This window comes from Artemia sp. Qi Xiang Cuo, chromosome 19 (genome assembly GCF_049724085.1).
Source record: "Artemia sp. Qi Xiang Cuo chromosome 19, ASM4972408v1, whole genome shotgun sequence".
NCBI classification, from domain to species: Eukaryota; Metazoa; Arthropoda; class Branchiopoda; order Anostraca; family Artemiidae; genus Artemia; species Artemia sp. Qi Xiang Cuo.
This window is the reverse complement of record NC_142812.1, coordinates 13,692,732-13,710,910: the sequence shown is the minus strand read 5'-3', so window position 1 is coordinate 13,710,910 and position 18,179 is coordinate 13,692,732. Positions and strand designations below refer to the sequence as shown.

Here is an 18,179-nt window from a genome sequence, read left to right as displayed (position 1 = left end):
ATACAGTTACAAGACCGTTCAGCAATGCTGAAAAAAGGGCTATCTTAAATTTTGAATGGAAGTGTTTGGACAATTATGAGATAAAGAGGAAGGCTGATTGCCCTCCAATCACTTTTTACTCTTAAAACGGTACTAAAACTTTAAATTTCCAATCAAATTAACACCTTGAAAATATCAATGATATTACTTACTATGATGGAGCAGCGCTGCCTATGATGTTGCTTATATGCTCTTTTTAATTTAATTGAAAATCTCCCTAAAAGCTTCAACTTAATGCTCTTAGTCTCATTAAATACAGTAAGTGTAGAATTAGTGTCAAAAGAATAAACATAGTGTCTTCTGGCTAGTTCAGAACCTTTCACAACTTAACCTAAAAGGTCGAATGCTTTGTCACCCAATTGACAATCTATATGACCATAGTTCGTTTTGATTTGCTTTAGCATCCACCTAAACATTCCTTGAAAGCTTTATATTAATACCCTAGGCTTATGTATTAGCAATATTTAAAGTAGCATTAGTAGCAGTATGTACGTAGCACCTTTTTTTCAACAAACCCTTCAGCACGAGATGAAATATTTAACTTAATACCATCCACCGGTCCTGAAGCATTGCTGATACATCCTCTTGACAACCTATGTGAGCATAGTGTATTTCAATACAGTTACAATATTGCCCAAAATTTATTTCTTAATACCCTTAAGTTAAATAGTAGCAGTAGTAGTAGTTTTGGTCAATTTGATCATCTCGCTTACCACTCCCAGAAAGTTACATATTAATTTACTTAGTCATTTCTGAGTTACATTCTTTTGACAACATATATACACATAACAGGTTATGATTTAGTTAAACACTCCCCTCAACATTCCCTGGAAAACTCATCTTAATACCCTTCGTATTTTGGGAAAGTAGAAGTCAAACATGCATACCTTTTCTCAATAACATATAGGTTACTATATGTAAACAATGAACAAACTGCATAACCTGCAGCCCCTGCCTGAGGCCTCGGGAGGGGGGGGGGACATCCCCAAACGTATAATTACTGAACCTTTCAACAGTGCTGACAAAAAATTGTCTCAAAACTTTGTTTGGATGTTTGTTATAGAAAATGTTGGGCGTGGGGGGAGGCGGGTTCTCTCAAATTATTTTGACTCTTAAAAAAGTAACTATAACTTCCAATTTAAAATAAAATGAGACCCATCTGAATTTAATAGGACCATTCATTCCATAAAAACCTTATATGCCCCAAAGGCATAACTTAAAGCCCTTACCCCAGGGCTCTGGGGGGTTGTGCCGACCCTGGAGGCATTGTTATATGTTCTTTGGACTATTTTCAACCAAATTGTCATCGCAAAATTTCAATCAGATACATTTGATAAAAAGAGGGGTAGTTGGGAGGAGGGCTATTTGACCTCCATCACTATTGACTCTTAAAAAGGAACTAGAACTCCCAATTTCTGAACCAAAACAGCCACCTCTAAAGTTTATAAAGCCATCCCTTCCATAAGAACCTTAAATGCCCCAGGGGTATAACTTACAACCCGCGCCCTCAGGCTCTAGTGCTTTGAATCAACCTCAAAAGCCTTGTTATAATATCTTTCGACTATTTTGAATAAAAAGACTGTCTCAAAATATCTATTGGATGCACCTCGGTAAAACACGACGTGTTTGTGTGTGCGTGGGGGGGGGAATTGGCTAAGCTCTGATCACTTTGACTCTTAAAAAGAGAACTAGAACTTCTGATTACCAATCCCATGAGTCCCCTCTAAAGCATATACGACCATCCTTTCTGTAAGAACCTTATATGCCCCCAGGAAATAACTTACAACTCTTGCCCTGAGAGCTGTAGTGGAGGGGGGTTGTTCTACTCACAGATATAATTTGCAGAGCCTTCAGCTACAAAATTGTTCTGTCCAAATTTTTATTGGAGGTGTTAAGGAAAATGACGGGCGTGTAGGGTTGGGCTGTTTTCTCTCGAATCACTATGGCTCTAAAAGAGGGCACTATAACTTTCAATTTCAAATCAAATGAGCCCTATCTGAAGTTTATACGACCGTCCATTCCATAAAAACCTTATATGTCCTTTAGGCATAAGGTCCAACCCTATCCCCAGGGCGCTGGTGGGTTGTTTCAACCCTAGAGGCATTATTATATGTTCTTTGGATTATTTTAAACAAAGTCACTATCTCATAATTTCAATCAGATACATTTGGTGAAAAGAACGTCGTCGGGGAGGGAGAGAGGCTAATTCACTTTCGACGCTTAAAATGGAACTAGAACTTCAATTGTAGCTTCTTCTAAAGTTAAACAACCATCCCTTCCATTAAAACCTTAAATACCCCATGACGTAACTTAGAACCCTCGCCCCCAGGCTCTGACGGTTTGTATCAACTCCACTCTTAAAAAGGATACTAGAACTTTGAATTTCAAATCAAATTAGCTAGGCTACTTTAAAATATCAATGATATTACTTGCTATGATAGAACAGCGCTACCTATGATATTGCTTATATGCCCTTGTAATACATGCATGCGTATAATTTTTTTTTTAATTGAAAATTCCCCTACACGTTTCAACTAAATCCCCATACTGTCATTAGTTACAGTAACTGTAGACTTAGTATCAAAAAATACACATAGCGTCTTTTGGCTAGTTCAAAATCTGTCACAAGTTATGCTGAAAGGTCCAACTTCACAATGTAAGCCGTTAACATGATATTGCTTTGTCACCCTATTGAAAATCTACATGATCATAGTTCGCTTTGATTTGCTTCAGCCTCCGCGTACATATTCCTTGTAAACTTGATGTTAATACCTTAAGCTTGTGTAGTAGCAATAGTTGTAGTAGCATTAATAGCGGTAGGCAAGTAACACCTTTTTTTCACAACACAAGATGAAATGTTTAACTTAATACCATCAACCGGTCCTGAAGCAAAGCTGATACGTCGTCTTGAAAACCTATGTGGGCATAATGTGTTTGGCTGAACGTAAGCGTTCAAAACTGAAAAAAGTACATATTCGTGATCTACGTACCAGATTCACCTATTACCGACTTTCTATACATGCAAATTAAGTTGTTTTTAAAAAGTCTTCATTTTAGAAGAAAAGACACTTACAATCTCAAAAAGATCCAAAATCTGGATGTACTAAAAATAGTTCAAAGATTACAACACGTTATCGCTAAAACAGACATATATATACTTTTTGCCCTGACCGCACGTCCTGTTTAAAACAAGGAAGCGGTTATTACAAAACCCCACATCTACACAGCAATTCTGTCAGTTCTTAGTTTGGTGGTCAGTTTCAAAACTTCTTATCTAGAACCCATTATTTCCAAACTTCTTCATAACTTATAATTTGTGTTGTTGCATTTTTAATTTCTTTTATAAAAATAATTCCTAAACAAGATCCTAATTTGTGTTAAAAATCCTAATCCTAAGCCTGTCAAATTTGGCAGCATAGTGATTCTTCAGGACTGAGAACAAATTTTGAGAATTTCTAAGAAGAGCATGTTCTTAAATTGACATTAATAGAAACAATGTACACAAAACAGCAACCCTCATCGTCAAAAACCCTTTACTAGAGACTTACAGTCACTCAATGTCAACAACAAGGAAAATAATTTTTTCTTCTTATTCATTAGTTTCTTTTCTAGGTAATTTATAAGCTTATGCTCTGCGCTGATTTTTCGGTTTCGTTGCACTCATTTTGTATTTCCATTTGTTTCGGCATCTTCTCCCTGTTGTTAATCCTGTAATTAACGCACTTAGGCTAGCTTTGATCAATGCAACAAACTAAATAAATTTTAAATATAGTACTAAATATGACAAAATCAATAACTTTTATGATATCATTATAATAATATCAATATTAGGCTTGTCTAAACTAGGGGTGCTTGGATTTTGAGTTGGAGGGGGAGGGGGGTAAAGAATGAGCCAACAAATTATGACATATAACCTACATTAAACCAAAAACATACCCTTAGCTGGTACCATTTATATTGTGGAATCTGTATATAAGACAACAATAGACTGTAACAAATCTTCAAAACGTTGGTTGAGAGTTTAGAGAGATATTTATATTTTCCAGTTTTCTAGATTGAAGACTATCCATTAAAAGCATATTTCAATTTCTGCCATATCTTCCCAAGGAGTTGAAAATTCAATATTCTATCTTGACACACAAATTTACAAGAAAAAAAAAAAAAAAAACACCATTGTCCATACTAATAGTTGGCTCCAATTTCAGAGGGTGGCGATTTGGTTCAGGCTTTGCAGATGCGTCTGTAGAAAAAGTCTTCTCTTGGAAATCTTCTTCTTTAGGTAACAAAAATGGATAAGAACTTCCAAACAGACTTTCTACATCATTTGGTAGTGCGTCTTCAAGTTCTACAGAAATTTAAAGCTAATTTATTCGAAAACTCAGAACAATAATTTAGTGATAGGTAAAAACCTTCAAAAAGCGTTTTTTTTTACTTTCTAAGAGAAAACTTTCCAAAAAAGATTAAAAAACCTTAGGACTTTGATAGTAAAATATTTTGAAAAGATAACGAAAAAAATCTTGCAGGATTGGTGGACTACCTGGGTTTGTCATAGCAAAATTCAAGACTTTATGGCAAATTACAGTAAGCAAAGCAAAAGCTAATTCTTGAAAGTGGTAAAAAAAAACAAATAAAAACAAAAGTTTTGGGATGAAAACGCAACAATACCTCAAATGCTTAACCTTTGTAGAATCAAAAAGATTTAAAATTTACAAATTTTATTATTTTTGAAGAAGCCTCAGGAAGCTATTTGGATGGCTCCCCCTTTAACTTAGCTATTTTAACATCAATGCAAGAAAAATATTTTTTGCATTTAGAGTACCTGTCCCCTCTTTAGCAAATTAAAAAGGCGATTTCAAATCTAGGAGAATTTTAAAGCAAAGTTTAAATTATCAGGCACATCACCTCGAGCAGGGGGGCAAATCTGGCACTATTTTTAAATTTTAATTAAGAAAAGTTTTGTTATAAAAAAAGATACAAAATGTAATTAAATATAATAAACAAACTAATATTACATAAGACAGAATTGAACCCCCACCTTACATAGATAATTTTTGCTATTAAATGTGGAATATGCTTTATTAAGGGTATAATTAGCATCTACTGTACCTTGAGACTTGAAATTAAAGAGTTGGGGACTTTAGGGGAGGGGCCACTATTGATAACCTAAATTTTGACGAAGGAGAGATAGGCAAGTTTTTCCATAAGAAGCATATAAGACACCCCAAACAGAGGTCATAGACATACTGTATAAAATTTATGCTTTCTATAAAATCCTTTCTGCAATTTCAGCCTCTTCTTAAAATATACATTCCAATAATTAAAATGCAACAAAAAAGCACACTAAAAATTTTACGTATTTTCTTTTATTATCAAAATTGTACTAAATCATTTCAAAAACACTCTAGTTTTTAAGCAAGAAAAACCAAAACAAACAATTCTAATGTTTTCATTGATGCCACTATATACTATTTTCTAAAAAGAGGAGAAATAGAGATAATTTTACACAATGAAAGAAGCAAGAAAAAAAGCATGCTATTTTCTACTGCTAGTTATATACATGTAACCATGAGTGTCCCAAATCTGGTTAATGTCAAGATTCACTGGTGAATGTCCAAAATTCATTTTTATCTGCTTGGATTCAATTAGCTTTGCAAGTCAGCTTTGCAAGTCCTAAGCAAGCTATGATGGCAAAGTTAGGTTAGGTTAGTTTAGGTTAGGCTAGACTAGGTTAAATTTGGTTCTAAATATAAAAAATAGGTTAAAAACCTAACCTGAATTAACTTAACCTGTCATCATCAAACCTTGCATTAAATTAAAAAGGTTGACTGGAGACACTGACTAAATCCATGGAGAAAAAAAAAGGTATTTTGGACATTCACCAGTGAATGTTAACATTCACTAATTTGCAGACATTCATGGTAACATATATATATATATATATATATATATATATATATATATATATATATATATATATATATATATATATATATATATATATATATATATATATATATATATATATATATATATATATATATATATATATATATATATATATATATATTTTATATATATATATATATATATATATATATATATATATATATATATATATATATATATATATATGAATGAATGAATGAATATATTGGAAAAAACCCGTCACAATTGAACAAAAGACGGATAAAAAACAAAAGAGAAGAAAACGCACATACAAAACACAACGAAACTTCTTGAAATGAAAATAATCACGAAGGAACTATAATACAACTATGTAAGAATGGCAGTCCACTGGTGGTTACTCGCTTCTACTCTATCACGGTACTTTTCAAGACACGCTTCCACCGCAGTAAATGGATCAGGTACTGAATACCGCCTCGTTAGGTAAGAATTACTTGTTCTTAATGGCATCTCCAGTAGGAACTTGAGGTACCTGAAGAATATTCTTCTTATAGTTACTTTATTCGAATTTGTAAGTAACTTCCAGAACGGCGAAACGTAAAGAACATGGGGTAAGGCAACAGCAACAAATATTTGTGCACGCAGCGACCTATTTAGATTACGCTTGGAGGAAACCGAAGCTCCATAAGCTGACCTGATCTTCTTCTCGATGTGCTTTACAAGTAGTGCTCGTGTATGCTGAAGAGTTTCACCGATCGGCAGACCCAGGTATACAATTGACTTAGAGGGCATGACCACCTGTGACCCCAGTTGGATTTCGGGTTGAGAGGCATTCCAGTTAAATAACAGTATTTCACATTTTGTCACATTAAAACTCAACCCGATTTCATCATACTCCATCTCCAAAATTTTAAAGTTAGATTCCAAAGAAGACAAAATTCTTGAAAAGTTTAGAAGGTCATCTGCAAACCCAACTAGGGACACGTCAATGCCTTTAAAAATACAGCAAGGGGCCACTTTTGACTGGGTCGTCGATATGCTGTTGTTGAACAGATCAGGTGATGATACGGCTCCCTGTTTTATACCTTTCTTCACCACAGCAAACCTACGACTTAATTTACCTGACAGTTTAATACGGACCTTGAGCCTACTATACATGTCGTTCAAGGGTTTGACAATAGCACGGTCAACTCCGGACTTTCTCAGCTCAACCATATTCTGAGAATGGATACCTGAATCAAAAGCCCGCCGTACATCATATTCACCTATAGCTAGGCTTTCTTTCGAAATGTGGGCATCCAGTAGAACATTTGCAACTACATGCAAGGCATGGGCACATCCTAAGCCAGCTTGGAATCCAAACTGGTGGGGAGGCACTTTACAACTAGCTTTAATGTCCGAAATTATGAGCTTTTCAAATAGCTTACAAAACACAGATGATACAGTAATGGGTCTGTATGACGATGGTTCATGAGCAGGTTTACCCCTTTTCAAAACTGGAGTGATCACACCTAAACAGAAAATGTCCGGTACAATACCATGTGTTATTATAATTTGGTAAGCTATTGCTAAATGCTCCGATAGAACTGGACCACCATTCAGTAGGTGTAGAGCACAGATTTGGTCGGCACCGGCGGATAATTTCTTCTTTAATTTTTGACAAAGGTAGGTTATTTTCGCACTAGAAATCACGAGGTAATTATGCTCTTTCGTCATAAGCTGATCGAGCTCTTCACTAAACTTTTTATTTTTCACTTCATCTGGTGGGGAGAATTCAGCAGCAAAATAATCTACCCATATTTCCTCATCTATATCACTAGCATTTTGTCCCGTACTTTCTACAGGCCTGGCACGGAGCTTCCAGACCAAATTAGGGTTTTCAATGATTTTTGAAACTGTGTCCCGTTTGAGGCTACTACGATGTTTTCGTAGCTCTTTCGCGAACCGCCGTTTTGTATAAACCCGCAATTCATTGACTACCCCGCTTCTTGGCCGGTCGCACTCGTGCCAAACCCCCAGCCAGAACTTGGCAGCTGCTCTTGCCTTCACAAGCTCACTGTTAGAGGCCCATCCTTTCACTCGCGACCCACGTCGGACTCTACGTAATGGGACAGCAATCCTTTCAGCTACTCTCAAGGAGTGGCAAATTTCGTAGAAATACATGTTCAGTTGTAGGCGTATCTCGCTTTCTGTTAGGCCACAATCCCACTGTAGGAGGTGGAAAGGCACTTTAATTTTCTTCAAAATTTGTTCACAATTGAGCTGGAACTGCTCACGGACTACTTTTTTCCAATCACGTGCTGGCTCAGGCTTGGTTTTTGGAGCACACTGGGGACTGACGGCTGGTATTGCAAAAGAGAGAGGTAAATGATCCGAATAGGCACCGTCAGATCCAACCGAGACTGACTCTAGGTCCAGTTTGTAAGTTACTACATGATCAAGATTTGAGACGGTTTTTGCGGTACTGATATAGGAATAGCACTTATCCTTCTTAGCAACTTTAAATCCGCTTGGTAGGGCGTTCAGCAATAGTACAGCCCGAGGGCAGGAATGATCGTCGAGATTGCAGTTAAAGTCACCAAGAATTATAACAGGGCATGATTTCTGGACTAAACTGAGGAGGCACTTTCCGAGCTTCTGGCATGCTTTTGCAAACTTCTTTTCTGAAGCGATGTCATTGTAATTGGTTGGTAAATAAACATTTACGAAAAACACGCCATGCATTTTGGCAGCTTGGAACCATTCATTCTGCTCGACACACACGGGGGGCCCCGAGTTAGAGCGTGTGATTATGGCTAGGCCACCAGAGGGACGACCCCGAGTCCCAGATCTTCGCGCAGGTTGAACGAGGTAATGCATATCCGAGGAAAACTTTAGAAGGTTTACACTATCATCGGTCAGAAAGTGTTCCTGTATGCAAATACAGTTATATTCTTTAGAAAGGTCAGTCAGAAGGGGGATTCTGTCCAACACTTTACCGTTCATATTCCAGCAGAATATTCGATTTTCCATTTACGTGCTAGTGTTAGGCTGGGCTTTGTTAAAGGGACAAGCAGCATGGTAGCAAGAGTGTCTACTAGAGCCGCAGTTTAGGCATTTTTGCGGATTACTACATGGGTTGTCCTTACTAGAGCTGTGACCATCGCCACCGCAGCGCGAACACCTTTCTGGTTGCGAACAGTCAGCTGCTAAATGACCAACATCATGGCACTTGAAACACCTCCTCGGTAGAAAGCGGAACTCTTCAATCCTGAACAGTTCTAAACAAATCTTCAGCGGGTTCGCGATAGCGTTTTCAAGTGTTTGTCGACGTGCATAGAATAACTTGAACGCTCTCGTAGATCCGCATTGCGCCACTTTGTCGCAACCAGCAATTTGACAGAGTTCACTCTCGCTAACTGATGAGGGTACTCTTTTCATGATACCGACAAACTGGGGAACTTTGACTTTAGTGGTTATGTTCTTCCTTTTCATTGCTTCTGCAAGTTGGGTAGCGGCATCTCGAGACTGTACAAGAATCTTCCATTCATCGTTGCTACGTTTCAGGGTAAGAGAATCGGAGCTTACGTCGCTAGGGCAAACCTTTGCAATGAAGTCTTTCCGGGATTGTGGGGACGTTAACTCAGGCGGCATATCGTTTGCTTTCACAACCACCGAGTAAAGAGGCTTTGATGGCGGATTCGCTGCTGAACGGGGAGTGGGTGAGCCCTGGGTAATAGCGTCGCTTATGGTCGTACATTGCTGCGATACCCCGGCGAGCTGCTGGGCACATAGTTCAGATGCAAGTTTGATCTTATCCGCGATAGCCCCTAATCCGGCATCAAACTTTCGACACATCTCGTTTACTTTTATTCTCACGCAGGCACTGACCTCATCAGGGCAGGTGGGCACTTCCTGCTGATCAAAAATTACGAAAGTAGGCAAGGGCTTTTTCTCTTTAGCGCAAAGGGCTAGGATTTTCGCCATTTCCATCACTTTATCAGAATCGTTTGCCGTTTTCCGATAGACGTAATCATAACCAATCTCATTGGCAAGCGTTATAAGTTTCTCCTTCGCACTAAGAATTTCAGCATGATCAAAGAATTCCACAGCTCGCTTAACAATGCTTTCAATTTTGTTCCCGGCTTGCATGGATCGCGTGAGAAAATTCAGTACAGCATTGCGTACGAGAGTCCCCATTGCTTACGTCACAGCATTCAACGCAATTTTCGGATAGCGTACACAAGTATAAGGGAAGCGTCGGGACCTGCTCACCTATTCCCCGCAATTTAAGGGTAACTAAATACCAGCAGGTACATACGGCTCTTGCGGCAGGCACCCGTCCCTCTTCTGCTTACACCCTGTGTACGTTTACCTATCGGGAATATTATTTCGCGGCTCGCTTTGCATGGAAAATTCTTCAAAAGAATTTGATTTTAGATCCAGCTAATTCTTCAGACAACCAATCCTCACTCGACAGCCGATGAAATTCAGCAAAGTAACCTTGACTAGACTGAAGCCTATGCTGAAGTCATTTACTATCTAAATCTCTTGACAGAGGTCTTGTAAGTTTAGCCTAATTAGACAAACACATTTAAATCACACAATCTTCAATTCTCTGGTCTGTTGGTGGCTTTTTGACGAAATTTCACTGGACTTTGGATATGATAACCAAACTTTCCAAACGTTTTCGGCTGCCGACTTTTTGGCTGATTTTTCAAATTCGCCCAAAAGAAATTATATTGGCAACTTCGGAGCGGCAACAGCGACAAAGTTATATATATATATATATATATATATATATATATATATATATATATATATATATATACTTTTCTTATAAGAAATATTTCAGCTACAAATATTCTGAAAAAAATCTTTGGTTTATCAGTTTAGTGATATATGATAAAAACATAAAGCAGAAGAAATAAAAATTTATCATAATGACAAAAGAATAATTTTTGGCATTCCTCTAGTCTAAAGGGACTTCATAAAGTACGACTTTATCAGCAACGCCAACCTCCTGTCCCGCATGGTTCAGGTTGCATTCTCCCTGCAGGTTGCACAATGTACACTGAGATGGTGCAACGACCTCCTCCAAATGTCAGAAGAAACCTCCTTTTGCATTGTATATGCTTTCAACCCTTTGTTTGCTGGATTTAAATAATCATGCGGTCACCCAAGAGCAAGACGGTCTAATAGTCAACATAATTCCAATAAAAGGCAAAGATAAGACCTGAAGATACCCCTGTGGCAGTTAAAGACTGGGTTTACTGGAGAGCCTGCTCCAGTGCCTGCTCTCTTGATGCTGTTGCAAAGTCAGCAGGAGAATTAAGTCAAGTATCACAGAGGAATTTATTCTCTTATCTACACAGAAATATTGCTAGAGGGATATCTTGGAGACTCCCCTACTTAGAAAATTTCTGGTTATAGGCCTACATGGCAAACTAGATAAATGCCCTACTTTAATGATGAATCTCAGCTGGTTCTTTTTAATACCTTGGATAGGAAGCCTAATGGGGTAGAAGAAATAAGGGATAAAAGAATTTACTATTCCCATCCATACTATTAGTAAGCTTTTTCTTGCTTAAAGCCAATCCATTTTTTAGGGAGAGGGATAATCTTTCAACCTCCAATTTAAATGTGCGTTCTAACAAACAGGTTTTACAGTTTGTTTATTCTATTTGACAAATAGTTTGACAATCAAACTGACTTAGAACAATCATTAAGATTGCGCTAATTTTTCAGCAGAATAGTACAAAATAAGAACAGCAAAAAGCACAAAAGTAACACAAATAATCATGAAATTGGTTGGATCCCCCATAATACTAATTACCTTGCTTAACAGCAGTGACACCAAAGAGGATGGGTATTTCCATGCTTCGTCAGTTGAGTTACAAAGTCAGAATCCTTTCACAAATCTGAATAATATACCTTCAAAAGAGCACAAAATCTAGTAAATAGATGGGAGATAGAAGAAAGAAGAATATAGATCAGACAAAAAAGACTACTGGAGCTAAAGACCAATTTATTGTCATTTTTAAATTTATATGACCAACTGCAGTATAGATAGTTGTAAGGTATGTAGACTTTTGTTGGTCTTTCCCAGAACAATCCATTTATTAGAGACAACAGCTTTCAAATGAAAAAATTAAGAGGTAAAGTACAAAGCTTGAATAGATCTTATACTTGTGTGAAGTATTTACTGCTTACAACAGTTTTTTAAATATCTCATTTATTTGGTTGATCCAATTGGACCAATGTGTTTTAATTCTAGTTGCTGCATTTAGAATATTTTGACAAAATATGGCCCTTTAGAGGAAAATCAGCCTAAGCATCTAATCCTGAAAACTCACTATTGCCATTTGTAAATATACACTGGTGACAGAGGGGGGCAGCCACCTCCCCAAGGATATGGCAGGACAATACAAATATTTCACAATTTATGAACTGGTTCACGGAGAATTTACCTCACATTATCTTTGGACTTATAATAAGAAAGTGATCTTTCTCTTCACCTTGTTGAGCACTATAAGATTCATTTAAAAAAGAAAATTGAAATTAAAAAACAAATAACCAGAATACAAAATAAAAAAAATTCACATAGTTGTGTTGTATAAGTTTAAACAAACATATTTATTTTATTTAAATTAGCTTCCTAATATTTTCTGGTGTGAAAAAAATGATATAGATAGGTTACAACTTTAGGGAAATTCATTTTTCTAAACATTAGGCTACCCTATACATATTTTTCTACAGTCATTTTTGAATTAGATTATGATAATGACAATACCAAGAGAGAAAAGCCAATAAAGACACCTAACAAAAACAAAAATCCTCACTAATTTCACATGAAATACATCTGTATATGCTTGAACTACATATAAAATAAATTTAACATAAATATACATAACTGTATTTTCCTCAGGGGCAGATCTAGGGGGAACTGCGCCCCCAAGATTCTTTCTGGTGTCCTCATTCCGTGTTTTTTTATTTATTCTGTTTCCTCATTCTTTTTTTAAACTTGTCACTAAGATTTTGCTCTAGATCCACCTTTTATGCTCTGCTTATATGATAATCAGCTGTTATTTATCTTGTATTTTCTTTTCATCTAGAATTTTAATTGATAATTATAGTTCTTCTCCTCCAAAACACCCCAATAAAACACTAAAAAGCGGTGATTTTTATTAATGGGGAAAAAAACTTTCATCTTGATTTTCAAGGTGGTTAATGGTTAAATCGTAATATGCTCAGATTTCAAGGGCAAAAATCTACCTCCATGTCAAGATTTATTAATAAAAGGTATAGTGTGGGGAAATTTTAGGGACCTACCACATTTTCTGAAAGTGTAATACAAGTCATCTTATTGACAATGCTGACACACTCCCTATCCCTAAAGAAGGAAAGATTTACACCCAAAATTAAAGTAAAATATTTTTTGTCAGAACTCAGGAAGGCTAAGCCTAGGCTAGGTAGCTTATATGGTAAAATTCTAGACAAGCTACTGTTTGACGTCTTTGAAAGGGGTTATGTCAGGAAAATGATACTTTCAGGGATACATTTAAAGACTAAAGGGAAGGATTTAAAATCCTGGGAAAGTTTTTGAATTATCTACCTCCACTTCTTTTCCTTCTAGAGGGCAGTGACCTTGATGACATTAAAATAAAATCTTTGTTTTATAAAAATGAATCCTGTTAAAATTCTAGATGAGCTACTTTTTGCTGTCTTGGAAAGAGGTTAAGCTAGGTTAGGAAAATGAAACTTTAAGTAATGAATCAGGGGCTGAAAAGATGTTTGGGGAAGGTATTGCCAAGCTACTAAATTAACCCTCTTATAATTTTTAAGCACTAGAAATTTGCCTACTTCACAGGTAGACCTTGACCTATTGGAATTCTAAAAAAATTGCAGTTGTCAGTTTCTTTTTTTCAGGAATACAATTCCTGTTCTTTAATAAATTTAGAAAATTTAATTGGAGATGTTTGAAACCAGGCACATTCACAGGAATTTGTTTAGGGGGAGGGCAAATCCTTCAAATCCCTTTTTCTGTGAGAAGTATCAGAAAATTATGGGAAAATAAAAAATTATGAGATTTAGAGGGGGCTTGGCCCAGAGGCCCCCTGCATACATGCCAGTTTGAAACCTCATAGCCTAAATTGGGATTGAGCAAAGCTGTGAAGCTGAAAATACTTTTCTTGTGCTTCATTTAAGCAAAAGATCAATTTTGCAAGGTTTCACTTTTATAAAACAAGGATTTTGAGGTCATCACAGATCAATGTCCTCTAGAGGGAGAAGGAGCAGATGTAGGTATTTCAAAAGGACATCCATCAAATGGCTAATATGGAGTAAAGTTCATTTGTGATGCAAATGAACATTATATTTATATTCAGGATGCAATTCTAGGTATATTTTTGCACATTAGGGGGATTGGGGTTCTGTAAATATATAGGTTCTAAGAAAATAATGAGCTAATCAGCCATCTGGTGGTATCCCATTTCCAAATACCATCCTGGGACAGACTTTAGTCAGTAGATCCATCCCTGACAGTTTCATTTTCCTAGCCTTACCCCTTTCCAAGACAGCAAAAAGTAGCTTGTCAAGAATTTTACCAGAAATGAAATAAGTAAGTAATTTACAACTAGGCTATTTAAAATAGTCTAGGCTACTTCCTTCTGAAGAGGGCAACCACTGCACAAGTAGGCTACCAAATTTTTCTTTCTGCGGAACTATTAATATACAATGTCACTAAGTAAGCAATCCCTCCACACAGGGTACAGCATAAACTAGCCTAAATTTGGAACCAAAGTCAGGGCTTATCTTACCTTAATTTGCACTTCTGAGCAATTAAGGTCCATACAGGATAATATCTAGGTCTCTTACCTTAGGATAGTCTACTAAAGATGTGGTCAATATTTCAAATTGGCAAGGCTTTTCTTTTCAGCCACTTAATTTAAAAGCTAAGAAAGCCGGGTAATGGTTTTTGTTAGTTGCCTATAGTGGAAATATAATAGTTGAACAAAACATTGCCAAAAAACAATGTTAGCTAACAAATCACGGAAATGTAATAATTTGGTGGGACTTTCAATAACATAAAGAATAAATATGGAGATAGCCAACTAGTTAGCTAATTCTTCTACACCTCAGCTTCAATCTAAAAAGAACAGACAATCTTCCTTTATAGCAGGATTTTTTTTTAACATGGACATATATCATTGCTAAAACCATTAGTCAAACCTATTAAACATACAAAATCAATCCCTTTTTCAACACTGGAAATACAGCAATTACATTACTTTCAACATCAGATACATCTTTTTCTCTACCACTTTCCTGTATAAACTTAATAAACAGGTCTGTCATCATATACTTCAAAGAATCCTCATCAATCAAAATTCCTAATGCAAGTGATACTGAAAATTCTCCTAAATTTTCCTCTTTGCACAAATTCATCATTTCTTTTCTCAAATTTTCATATTACTTACATTCAACAACATAATGGAAAATACTTTCTATCTCACTACAATTATCACACTGAGGACTATCAGTTTTGCCTATGATAAACAACCTATGCTTAAAACCTACATGGGTTGACCAAAAACAGAACATTAAGCAACCATATTTTCTTTTTAATCTACTATAATTTTTCATATCAAAGCAAGGCTTCTTTTTTTGGGCAAGAGCTATATTACTACTATTATCCCTCATTTCCTCAAAATGTTTTTGGTAAATCTTTCTAACCATCTCTCTAATCTGTTTATATGTTTCTGTAGGGGGTGTAAGGGTCATATTTTGCGCTGTTAGTTTGGCATATTTGTCTGCTTTTTCATTACCCGCCACCCCCACATGGGCTGGACACCACAAAAATTGTATCACTATTCCTTTCTCAACAATCTTCAGAATAGAACTATAACACTCATGTACCTCATCATTTGATTTATTTGGATAATTCCTTAGGGAATGGAGGGCAGATTTTGAGTCACTGCATATGAGGAACTTAGATTAGTTTCCATCACTTTCACTAGTTTTCCTCAATACCCTTTCTAGTGCACTTTCAATTGCTTTTATTTCTGCCTAAAAAACAGTTGATTCTTTACATAGTGACTTTGTTATCACTGTATTAAATTCTGGAACCACTGCTGAACAACCCACTCCTAAACCATTTATTTTTGAACCATCCATATATATTTTAACATATTATTGATACTTGATATTCAAAACTGAGAAGAATTCATATCTCATTATTGGGGGGTTATTTTCAATTTTTTTTTCCATGTAATCAGTCTGACACTCAATCTGAACCCAATCCCAGGAGGGAATTTTTGGTGGTTCTTCATAATATAGCATTTGGGTAATAGGTACTTCTTTACCTTCCTGAGTTAGTAGTTGTTCAAATTTTTTAAAAGGATTCAGGCGTTTCCTTTTTCTATGGTGATTTCTAGTGTGGGTCAGACCAGGTTTAATTATCAATTTCTTAACTGGGTGATTAAAATCTGCTTTCCATAGATGGTTCATGTACACTATAAGCATTTTGTCCCATCTTGTGTTGAGTTTCTCCACTCCAAACTTGCCCAGGAGAAAAGAAATTGGGGTACTCTGGTGAGCTCCAAATGCTAATCTTAGAGCTGTATTCTGTATTGTATCATGTTTTCTGTGAGTAGATTCTAGGGCAATGCTGTGTATTAAACTCCCATAATCGATTTTAAATCTTATGTATTTGATATAGAATTGTCTTGCTGTAACTATGTTGACACCATGCTTCCCACACAAAAGCATCTTCATCAATTTCAGTTGCTTTGCACAGGATTCTTTTAGATATTTGACATGTTGACAAAATTGAAGTTTATCATCAATGTGTATTCCAAGGACTTTATGAAAATTGGTTACAAGCAGTTCCTCTCCAAATAGAGTAAGTTGGGGGGGGGGTCTAATAGTACTCGTAGATGTAAAAAAAATAACGTTAGCTTTAAATGGTTAAAAATAAATATATAGTCCTAGGGACCATAACTCTATTTGATCTAATGTTTCTTTGACAACTTTTTCTGCTTCTTCCACTGTGTTTTGGATTGTCCAAGTATTATTATCATCTGCAAAGATTCCTCCTTTGCAGTTATTGTCTTCTAGAGGGATATCAAATAGTCTGGTCCAAGAACACTGCCTTGTGAAACACCTCTTTCCACCTCAATTTCCACTGATCTTTCTTGTCCTACAGTCACAGCAGTTTTCCTATCTGACAGGTAACTCAGTGTGAATTTCATCAAATTTCCATTAATTTTTGCTTTAGATAAACCTTGTAGTATCTGTCTGTGAACCAAATTATCAAAAGCTCCTTTAACATCCAAGAACACTGCAATCATTACTTTGCCATTATCAAGTGCATCAATGATGTCTCCCTGCATCCTGATCAGGTTATCTACTGTATTTCTCTCTCTGCAAAAACCTGTCTGAATATCCTGCAACAGGTTAGCTTCATCTATTGCAAATCTCAGTCTTTCCTTTACTAGCCTTTCATATATCTTACCTCCAACCTTTTAAAGAAAACAGGGTATATGTTGTCACTGCCAGATGAAGTCTCTGGTAGTGTCTTTAGAACAAGTTCAAATTCTGCTTTTGAGAAGGGTTTGTGGTAACTTGATACTGATTGTTGCATAGAAAGTTTTCTTGCTTTAGTGAAAGTTGTTGAATGTGGGCTGGTTCCTTCAAATGGATCTTTCTTACCTATTGTCTGGTGGAGATGACTTGCTCCTGCCTCAGCTTTTGTTTTGTCATCAGCAATCACTTGTCCTTGGTAGGTTGTTTGCCCCTGTGGATGGTGGTACGATTCTCTCTTATTCATCTTTCTTATGAAGGTATACACTTTTCCAAATGGATCCCTGAAGCTGAGATTTGCAACAAAATGCTTCCAAGATCCCGCTTTAGCTTCATTTATTGTTTTTCTAAATTCTGTCTAGGTCAATATTTTTTTTTTCTATAATTTTAAATTGTCAGAACCTTGTTGTAATTGTTTGAAGCTTGGTTTAGTTTCTTCTTATTTAAGCTACACTGTTCATTCCACCATATTGGTTCATTCCTAGTCTTGTTGCCCAATGTCTAGATGGGGATAGTCTTCTTAGCCACTTCTATCAGCAGATCCTGTAATCTTTCAATTTTCTTCTCTGTAGTTGTAACTGTTGTCAGTTCTTCTTCAAGACTTATTCTTGTAAGTTCTTCCTGGAAGTAATCCAAGTTAACTTTCTTCAATTTGAAGGTAGGTCGTGTTGGTG

The 18,179-nt window shown here is 36.3% G+C and overlaps 1 protein-coding gene across 7 annotated transcripts in view; it reads right to left on the bottom strand.

The window, feature by feature from the left end:
• Positions 1 to 18,179, bottom strand: part of LOC148940519 (uncharacterized) — a 134,015-nt gene that overhangs the window by 111,204 nt on the left and 4,632 nt on the right. For 2 of the 7 annotated variants that reach the window (XM_089105562.1, XM_089105563.1), the window contains exon 2: positions 11,759 to 11,856. The exons of 3 other annotated variants lie outside the window; for them this stretch is intronic. In XM_089105562.1, coding sequence (XP_088961688.1) covers positions 11,759 to 11,801 — 43 coding nt within the window. In that variant the 5' untranslated portion in view covers positions 11,802 to 11,856. Of the gene's footprint in view, positions 1 to 11,758; positions 12,037 to 18,179 lie in introns of those variants that run through there. 2 more of the 7 variants (XM_089105561.1, XM_089105564.1) reach the window with 1 other exon arrangement.